The 10,930-nt window shown below is 34.2% G+C and overlaps 1 protein-coding gene across 1 annotated transcript; it reads left to right on the top strand.

Annotated features, from left to right (window-relative positions):
• Nucleotides 1-724: 724 nt before the first annotated feature.
• LOC100185664 (C-1-tetrahydrofolate synthase, cytoplasmic-like) lies at nt 725-10,760 on the top strand. Its single transcript, XM_026838014.1, has 17 exons — nt 725-888; nt 1,250-1,400; nt 1,819-2,030; nt 2,179-2,352; nt 3,007-3,135; nt 3,933-4,060; nt 4,525-4,733; nt 4,905-5,020; nt 5,315-5,402; nt 6,525-6,673; nt 6,976-7,200; nt 7,674-7,794; nt 8,050-8,202; nt 8,631-8,827; nt 9,303-9,490; nt 9,855-10,056; nt 10,324-10,760. The coding sequence occupies exons 1-17, from the start codon at nt 769-771 to the stop codon at nt 10,564-10,566; spliced, it is 2,805 nt and encodes a 934-aa protein (XP_026693815.1). The 5' UTR covers nt 725-768; the 3' UTR covers nt 10,567-10,760.
• The last annotated feature ends 170 nt before the right edge of the window (nt 10,761-10,930 follow it).

Below are 10,930 nucleotides of genomic sequence, written 5' to 3' on the forward strand. Positions count from 1 at the left end.
GATGAGACATTTGATTCGTCAATCAAATTAATCGTCGAACCGCGAATCTCGTTTGCACATGGACTTCGTGCAAACAACCAGAACGTTTCAGAACAAATCAATATCGAGCGTTGGTGTAAGTAAACACAAATTGCCCAATTTGATACGTCGGTATTTTAGATGATATATACCAGACGTGCTATTTCGACGGGCCGCTACATACCTATTAATACACCGACTTTTGTTGGCTTATTTTGTTTTACTTTGGCACCATTTTAAATGCAATATATGAATCACACGTTGGAGTAGGTAAAAAAATGTGTGTTTTGTGGTTTTGTGGGCAAAGTGGTAAATTGTTCAATCATAAAATGCTATACTTATCTTGTGTGCAAGGTACGCAAATTAACACGTTTAAAGGCAGCACAAATAGCCATCGGGTAGGTTTAAACAGCATAATTGTACAGTACAGTCTAAACTCTAAATACACGACAAACTATCAAATATCCACGTGCCTAACAAAGTTTTAAATTTGGGAATTTCCCCTCAATGAATTGTTGACACAAAACGAATGAATTGCTTTGTCAGCAAATCTAAGAGGTTTTTGACTTCGTATGCAAGATGTAATTATGTTCTTGTAGCCCTGCCAAACTAGAATGCGTATAATTAAACAGGAAATTGCATTTTTGGTATGGTAGTGCAATAAACATTGTTTCAAAAACAGCTTAAAGATGTTTTTTTTTTTAAGTTTTTTCTGTTGCATTTACAGGATATTCAATCAATTATATTAGAATGGCACAAATATTAGATGGCAAAAAATTGTCTGCAAAAATCAGGACAGATTTGGCAAGAAATGTTTCTGAAATGGGTGAAAAACTGGATGGATTTCAACCTGGTTTGGCAATTGTGCAGGTGCTGATCTCAAACTGTGCATATATAATAATACGATTTAAAGTGCTATTATTTTATATTCCATTGTTGGTTCACGTAATAAAAATCATATTTACTAAAATCATTTGAGGTTTTTATACATTTAACCCAAAATTTTTTTTTACAAAACAATCATTAATTTGGGAGTTTCCTAAACGGCATACAAGTACAGTAAATTGAAAGATAAATTTGCAAGTCCCCAGAAAATATATACGAAAATTCATTTAAAACAATTTTATCATCACAAGGTCACAGACTTAAAGACATTTAAAAAATCTTCTAAGCAAAAAATATAAATTTTCAATGTAGAATGTGATTAATCTTCTCGTGCATTCATCATCAGGTTGGAGCAAGGGAGGATTCAAACGTTTACATCCGGATGAAAATAAAAGCTGCCAAAGAAATCGGAATCGCGGCAAATCATTTCAAACTTCCACGATCTACAACTGAAGCAGAACTTGTGGAAAAAATTGAGAAGTTGAACTATGACAGTGGTGGGTGGTGTTCTGTACATCGATATCAGGGTAGAACATTGAACCTGGTATCCTTGGGTACATAAGTGGTATTGCATTTTTAATTGGGAAATATTTTAAGATTTTTAACTGGTAACAAACAAGTTAAAGTAATTGCTGTAAAAAATGGCTGTTTGTAATATTTATAAATCTCATAGATCTCTTGTTTACTTTAGTGTACATGAAGTTTGTTTTGATGATAAATAAATAAATTGAGGGCAAAGCCAAAGGCTACTTTGTTATTTTACATTCTAGCAATTAAATTGCACAAATATATCGAAAATTTACATTGCAAATTTACCAACAGAAAATTCAGTTTACATGCCCTTGCAGCATTGTATTAATAAATGGTATATCACACAAATTCAATAATTTGGTAAGTATCCGTGTTTATTTTCAGGTGTGCATGGAATAATCCTTCAACTACCAGTAGAGAGTGACTTTCCCATAGATGAGGATACTGCAATGAACTCAATACATCCAGATAAGGATGTGGATGGTCTGCATCATTTTAATGCAGGGAAATTAAGCAAAGGAATAATTGGTGATGATACATTTGTTCCATGCACTCCTCTGGGATGTTTGGAGCTTATCAAGCATACAGGAGTACAGGTGTGGTTTTGTTCATGTTAAATAGTACAATATACTATGCTGATTTGAATGCATAAATAGAAAAAATATAAAAAAAATTTGTGACTAAAAAGAAATAAGTTTCATGAATGAGAAAACAGTTATTTAAAACAGTTTGATGACCCGTTAGATTTCTGGCAAGCGAGCTGTTGTGATTGGTCGAAGCAGAATCGTTGGATCTCCCATAAGCGAATTACTCAAGTGGAACAACGCTACCGTCACAATGTGTCATTCAAAAACCGAGAATTTACAAGAAATTGTTTCAACGGCTGATATTTTGGTGGTGGCCATTCGCCAACCGCAGGTGAATATATATTTAGTTACTTGTTTTGTTGCTTAAAAGCTGTTTGATTTATTTAAATAGGCTGAAACATACAAAATGAAGTTTCCTGAAATGTTAGTTGGTTCGCCAATGCTCTTCTTTTATTTTATAATACTTTATTTATTCATTCATTCAATATTAAATACTCGGCAACATGCATTACCAATTGTCCCATGCTTTTAATTTCCAATAATTTTACTTCATGTAAACTTCTCATTCTATATACCTAACTTAGAGTGTTGCCACCTTTTACAACTACAGTGTCTATCTTTATATTTATACGATTTTACTCAGGTAGCTAAAATATTTATGAAGCAAAACACAGAGGCAATAACACAGCGTGCAAGGATATAAAATATACATTTATTTGTACCAAACCTTAGTTTTTTCAAATAGCCTTTTTTAATTGTGTTTAGGCATTATAACGAATGTTATTGCCACGCTGCTTAGGCAATCAAGTTTCATTCATTCGTTTTTTCAGTTGTGAACAAAATATTTTGACCTAATGTATTAAATTACTTATATTTATTTCTATATGCCATGTAAGGATAAATATGCTACATACATTTATTTATTCAACTGTGAACAAATTATTTTGACTCAAAGTATTGAATTGCTTGAATCATCTCCTTGTAGATGGTGAAGGGAGAGTGGGTCAAGCACGGAGCTATTGTGGTCGATTGTGGAATTAACCCAATTCCTGATTCAACCAAGAAAAGTGGGCAAGCATTGGTTGGGGATGTTTGTTATAGTGAAGTATCTAAGGTTTGTGGGGTTTTGGTGGCTTAGTATATTGTTGTGTTATGTTAACTTGCGTTGTAGAAATATTAGCATATTCATGCTTAGTATGGCTATGTTGTGCATAGGAAGTTTCATGTTACTTTGTTTGTTTTGTTTAACAGTGCAACTGTGTTAGTCAAATTATAATGAGATAAAAATTGTAAACACATTGTGAAGGATAAACAGGAAACAGGATTGACCTGTGTTAGTGAGATTAATTCTTAGTAGTGTGGTGTTGTGGTTTTGAGGCACAATCATTGTGTTTGCTGCTAGTATAATATATGATGCATAGGTTGAAGAAGGTAAGTTATATTGGGTAATTAGGAATAGTTTCCCAGTTTGTTCATGCCAAAATTTTACTTAAATGTAGAATATTTTGGTTGTTAAAGTTTAATAATAGTCAAGTAATGTAAGAAAAGCTTGTATGATGAATTTATGAATTGTCTGCTCACTACCGTTCCTTAAGATGGAAGATACGTTTGTGTTATATGTGGCACATTTTCTGTGAAAAATGGGATGACATGCAGTTACACACAGTTGTCAAACAGAGGAAACCTTATTGATTAATGAAGCGAATGCATTATATTTTTATTCTACTTGTTTGTATAGATACTTAACAACAGAGTAAAAGCTGTTTTAAACCTAAAACTGTGATTCTATTACATATTATGTGAACCCTGTTTTAAAAGTTGGGGTTCCATACATCGATACATGTCATATCAGGCCCCTAAAGTTACACAAATAACTTGTGTAATGTATGTTTCAACTTATGTATTGTATAGGTAGCATCATGGATCACACCCGTGCCTGGAGGTGTGGGTCCAATGACAGTAGCCATGCTGATGAGGAACACAGTGCATGCAGCACAGAAAGTTTTAGATAAACGACTTTCACCATCGTGGAATATAAGGTTTGATTATAATATTGCTGCTCGGATTATTTTTATTTAATAGTAAGTAAGAAGAAAGTAACTTAACAATGGTTTACTGTGACTTTAAGATATATTATGATGTGTTTGCTGGTCAAACTGGTTTGATTGTTAAATTAGCAATGGTAAGGAAAGTGGGTTTCTTGGCATATTTCTATGTTGTACATTTTCTTCGTATAAATGTAACTTATTCATTCCCGAATGGCTGACAATGAAAGTCATTATAACACAAGTGTTTTGTTTCTACACCTTGTTTTCATACACCCTGTTACAAATTACAATGTAGGTAACTTTGTTGGTGTTTTTTTTTATCTTTTTTGTTTAACTTTTGATGTATTACTGACAACTTAGACAACTTATAAGGGACCACCACCTTATGCCATTAACCAGTGTGGCACTATATCAGACATATAGATATCGTGTTATTATTTCATTTCCCTATTTAGGTACCTCCCCCTTAAACTTCTGGACCCAGTACCAAGTGACATAGAAATAGCAAAAAAGCAGAAACCCAAAGACATCAACGTATTAGCTGCCGAGATTGGTCTTTTGCATGAAGAGGTTAACTTGTATGGGAAGAAAAAAGCAAAAGTTTCACTAGATGTTTTAAACCGATTGAAAGACGTGGAGAATGGAAAATATGTTGTGGTCACTGGTGAGAATAATAACTTTTTTTTGTCTTTTTAGTTATATATATTTATATAGATATATTTGTTTTTTAATTATATATGTGTTTTTTTCATAATCTAAAGAAATATTTTTAAAAACCAAAGGTTAGATAAAAAAGTGTGTTTTTTAAAAATATGTTTATGCCTTATGTTCACAGGTATAACACCCACACCACTAGGGGAGGGCAAGAGCACGACCACTATTGGCCTTGCACAAGCGTTGGGTTCGCAACTGAATAAAAATATTTTTGCTTGTGTTCGACAACCATCGCAGGTAAGTTACTTAATATGAAATCTTTAATGAGGATGTTTATTTATTATTGGCTTATCCATTGGGTTTATAATGCAATAGTAACAATATGGTTTTATAATGTTATACGTTTGTATTTTCATTTAAATTTAGACAACCCAATAGTTGCCACTTGGGAAGGTTGTGCAATTTAAAACAGAAATTTATCACATCATTTGTTTTGCTTTCTCAATAATTTTAAATTTTCTTGCTACTTTTCCAGGGGGGTTAAGTTTTTATTTATTTAATGAAACTAAATATTTAATTTTCCTTTTACAGGGTCCAACATTTGGAATAAAAGGTGGAGCAGCAGGTGGAGGATATTCACAAGTTATTCCAATGGATGAGTTTAATCTACATCTTACTGGTTTGTACAACATCTCAGTTATTTTTTATTGTGGGTGTTTTAACAAAAGTTTGCGGCATTATTATTTATCCTTGCAGAAACTCCGAGTTATGGATTTCTTATTTTATACGTTACTTTTCTGCTCTTAAGTTATTTGTTACTTTTAGGGGGTTTTAGAGTTATGCTTTTATATGTAGATTTGATTTTATTCTTGGCATCCAATAATTGGGTTCAACAGCCACGCTCTTTAACTGACGCTCTTTCCCGCACCTTTTACCCATAGCGTGTTTTAACGACTGTTGTTTTGCTGTTGATTCCCTTCTCTTCGTTCTTTAATTAACATGATCTTTGCTATCGACTTTAAAAAGATAAATAAAAAAATATGCAGTGTTATAAACGTTCTGCAATTTTAACTGCATTAATTTTGTTGTGTTTGGTATGTTTCCCCATAAACAAAAGCAGACATATTGCAGACATACTGATTGCAGACTTACAATATCTATAACTTGTTGATGAATTATATTGAAGTAAAATATTAACTGCACGTTATCAGCTAAATCTGCCCTCACTGCAGATTCAGCTGACACAAGATTATAATATTATCATGGTAAACAACATGAACTTCAAGTTGTATACAGGACACATGAACGTTCTGTGTTAGGGTACACAAGAATGTATATTTGGAACAAAATTGTTTAATTTTAGATAAATTTTATGATAAAGTTTCTTGTAACTTACCATTTAAATTAAAGTATATCAACTGTCAAACAGGGTAAAGCATATATCTTTGATGTTTTAGCTTTGTGGGTTCGCTAATACACATTAAGGGTTGTATATGAAATAAGCTAAAATTTTCTTTTTTTTGTAAAATTTACTGACAATGTATCTAAGTGGGTATAACGTTTGCATTGTAACCAAAGGACTAAAGCTCAATGCTGCTGCTATGGCGTGTATGTGTTCTGGGCAAAACACTTAACAATATTTAGTTCAACCCAGTGCCCACCAATGGTTTTCCAAAGTTTCCGCAAAACAAAAAAAGGTTTCAAAAAGTTACATACTTGAAAATCTTGCGTTATAACTTTTAAAGTTGGCCTGTCAGGCGAGAATAAACAGCCGCCATTCATTCGTTCATTTGATTGACAGGTGACATTCATGCGATCACAGCAGCAAACAACCTTCTAGCTGCAGCAGTCGATGCTTGTATATTCCATGAATCAACACAGAAGGATGAAGCTCTTTATTCACGTCTTGTACCCAAGAAAAAGGGGATCAGAGAATTTTCAAAAATTCAGGTATTGTATATTATAGAGATGATTGAAGATCTAAAAATAACACCAAGTACCACCATTTTTGGTACTGTGTGGCTTGCCGTGGGATCTGAGATTTATGCCAGAGTTGGTATATTTCCGCTGACACCCAGGGTGCTACAACCCATCAGTGACCACTAGGATTGAGCAATAACCATTTAGTGTCTAACCCAGAACATATTTACTTACCAGTATCGAGCATTGAGCTCGGCATTCTTCGGTTACAATGAAATCACCAAACCACTAAACCACAATACCAACCAAACATTAACAAACCTCAACCTTAGATTCGAAGATTAGAGAAGTTAGGAATCACTGAGCGTGACCCGGACCAACTTACCCCAGAGGATCGAACCCGTTTCTCGCGACTCGACATCGACCCTGACCTGATCACATGGCAGCGGGTGATGGACACAAACGATCGATTCTTGAGGAAAATAACCATCGGACAATCACCAACTGAGAAAGGAAAAGAACGAACGGCTCAGTTTGATATCACAGTGGCTAGTGAGGTGGGTTTAATGATTTGGTATAAATTATTTGGCTTGTATAACCTTAATTTATACAAAAATGTACAATATTTTATATAAAAAGTTAAATAATATAAAAATAGCAATTCATTGAAAATGCTATAAATAAAAACAGTATTTTTATTCAAAAATTGTGTCTGTCTTTCGAATAGACCATCGGGGTTTAATTTAATATAATTTGGATGACTCTAATCAAGTCTGCCATATTTCATTCTTGAAAGTTTTAATTTTAATTATATACGAATAATTGCTGTGGCTCCATGGTAAAGCGAGGTGCACAAAGCAGAACAACCGTGTTATAATGACTGTTATTTTCACCACCACACAAGGATAAATAAGTATCAAGTTATATTGAGTCAATTATAATCTAACTTTGTGTTTTGTGTTACATGCATAAGGTATACATAATGAATGACCATGTTTTATAAACAATACATATATGATGTATATCCCAGGTTATGGCAGTCCTCGCACTAACCACCAGTATATCGGATATGAGAGAAAGGCTTGGCCACATGGTGGTAGCAACGAGTAGATCAGGTGATCCAGTGACAGCTGACGATATTGGAGTAACGGGTCAGTATTTATTATTTAACAATATTAACTCTACTTGTCTCTTCAATTAGGTAGCAAAGAATTAAAAATATTTTAAACGAAAAGAGAAGATATAGGACAAAACAACAGTTGTTAAAAATATATTTAGTTTACTGCTATGGCGCAGTGGGGTTGATTGTGCTACCTTTGTTGGCATATGTGGAAAAATACATTAAGGTTTTCATATTATTACTATAGTGGTAAAAACTAAATCAGCCAATTTCTTACAATCTTTAGGTGCGTTGACCGTGTTAATGCGAGATGCAATTCAACCCAACCTGATGCAAACGTTGGAGGGAACCCCTGTATTCGTGCACGCTGGTCCATTTGCGAACATCGCACACGGGAACTCATCCATACTTGCCGATAAAATTGCTCTTAAGTTAGCTGGTGAGGTTAAAGGGTTTCAATTTAACTTGGTTTGTTAGTTTATTTAATTTAGGGGGTTTGGAAAATAAAGAAATTGTGTTAATTTGTATTGGACCGTTTTTATCAGATTTTTTAGCTTTTATGGGTAGTTTATGTTTAATAATACGACACACTGTCACAGCATAGCAGACTATACGCACATAACTATATAAAATGAATATTCTGTTATTTCTGCTACCAGGCATAATAAAAACAATCTTTTAACGGCTCATCTGGCAAAAAATGTAATTCCCTAATGAAGTTTTGCCAGATGGCTAACGAAACGTTGGAAAAACAGCAATACACTATGATTTAAACCAGATGTGCTGCTAAAAAACTGAAATAACAAAGGAAATAAAATGGAGTCAAGCGATGTACATAAAATATTCTTAACTTATTTTTATCAATAGGTCCAGATGGTTACGTGGTAACTGAAGCAGGATTTGGTGCGGACATTGGAATGGAAAAGTTTTTCAACATTAAATGTCGAAGATCTGGTCTGCGTCCTCATGCTGTTGTGTTGGTGGCCACGATTCGTGCGATCAAAATGCACGGAGGAGGTCCTACTGTTGTGGCTGGGAAACCACTGGCAAGGGAATACTCTGAGGTGAATAAAATGGCACACTTTATATATATACACTGTAATATAGGTTCAATTTAATTAGTAGAACATATTAACTTAAAGAAAATTATTTTGTTATTTTTGGTCTTGTAAGAGAAACTTACTTTATTTTAAAGTAAATTTAATTGCAAATACTAGAAGCCAATCATCAAAATTTGCCAACATTGGGCATTTACAGTTAAAACTCTGGAGATTTTTTCAATAGCGAATACATTCTATGGCACATAACTTTGGTGATATGAATTAAAACAAATATTTGCTAATAGTGATTGGGTTTTATGACATACAATATTAATTATCAATATACTACTTGATTCAACTTACTTTAAATTTACAAGTTACAGTACGACCAATGTTTTACCTACAGTAAATATTTCTGGCTGGCATATCTTCATAATATGTTACAAACTTCAAATACTAATTATTCTGTTTCCTAAATTTCTAAATTTTGTACACCAAGGAACACCTAGAATTATTAGAAGCTGGTTTTTCAAATCCCCGCAAACAAATAGAAAATGCCGGATATTTTGGCGTGCCTGTTGTATTTGCGCTGAACAGGTTCGCAACAGACACAGATGCTGAGGTGGAAACCACGTTAAGACTCGCACGGGAAAGTGGAGCAATTGATGCTGTTTGTGCATCACATTGGTAAGGATCAAGTTTAATATTTTGCATGAATGAATATATTTCACTACCCTATCACGCATGGTGGGACATCCTTAGAGATTAATTCACAATACAGGGTAATATTTTGTACACCTTGTTTCCGCATACGAGTTACACATATGTTTTGTTATTTTATGTCTGGATAATTTTTTTTATGTCTAACAAATTAGTGTCCAATGGGTTTAAGCAGTTGTCGTAAAGTGTCTTGCCCAAGACCACACACTCCCAATGGTGGTAGCATCAAGCCTTGGACCATGTCACACTTCTTTCTTTTGTTTTGTTTTTGGGTTCCCAACAGACATTGAAAAATTGTATTAACATTATTTAACATTCAATATTCATTTAGGTCGCATGGTGGTGTTGGAGCCGTTGATCTTGCAAAGTCTGTTGTCCAGGCAACAGAAGCACAAAGTGACTTCAAGTTTTTATATCCTCTTGAAATGGGAATATATGAGAAGATTGAAACAATTGCCAAGAAAATCTACGGAGCTGATGGAATTGAGTTGCTGCCTGAAGCTCAAGCTAAAGTTGAACTTTACACTAAACAGGTGAATATTGTGTGATGGTTGAATAATTAAATGTCCGTTGTAATGTCAATAACGTGCATGGAATGTTTGTGACCAACAAACAAATTCCGTGATGAATATAAAACAAAAACAATTACCTACAAAATTTCATATATGTGGTAAAAAGACGAGGTGTATGAAACAGAACACTGTTTTCTAACAATTATCGTTACCCTGCCACGCGAGAATAATTAGGTTAAGTTCATTCAAAACTTTTGTAATAATCTTAACAACAACCAACATAACCAGGGTTTCAGCCACCTCCCGATATGCATGGCTAAGACACATCTCTCGCTCTCCCATAAACCCGAGCTAAAAGGATCTCCACGAGGATTCGTTCTTCCGATCCGAGACATCCGGGCAAGCGCGGGAGCAGGTTTCCTCTTCCCACTAGTGGGCACTATGAGCACAATGCCGGGGTTACCGACGAGACCCTGCTTCGTTGATATCGATATTGACCCAGACACGTTGGACGTAACTGGATTGTTTTAACCACTAGGTGTTGTTGGTGTTTGCTTTCTTCTATGTGATGAGTATCTTATTCTTGGAATCTGATCTTTAATTATAAAATAACGTACCCAACATCGTGTTCGCAATTATAATAATTTACCCAAATTAAATTTCCTCCACACTCTGAACTGATTGCGTTTAATTCTAGTTCTATGCAATACATCATTTTGTGTTGACTCTGTTGAGCTGTTTGTTTAATCTTGTCAGTCAGATTGAACTGAAAGTATTGAATATAAGAATCCCAACAAAGCTACATCAAACCAACACCTGCAACTTTTTGGTAATCGAACAGAAAGCAAGACATCTTTTTTTTTCAATGTCGGCAGCACCCACAACTTTGGCCTAA

Source organism: Ciona intestinalis, unplaced genomic scaffold (assembly GCF_000224145.3).
Source record: "Ciona intestinalis unplaced genomic scaffold, KH HT000049.2, whole genome shotgun sequence".
NCBI lineage: Eukaryota > Metazoa > Chordata > Ascidiacea > Phlebobranchia > Cionidae > Ciona > Ciona intestinalis.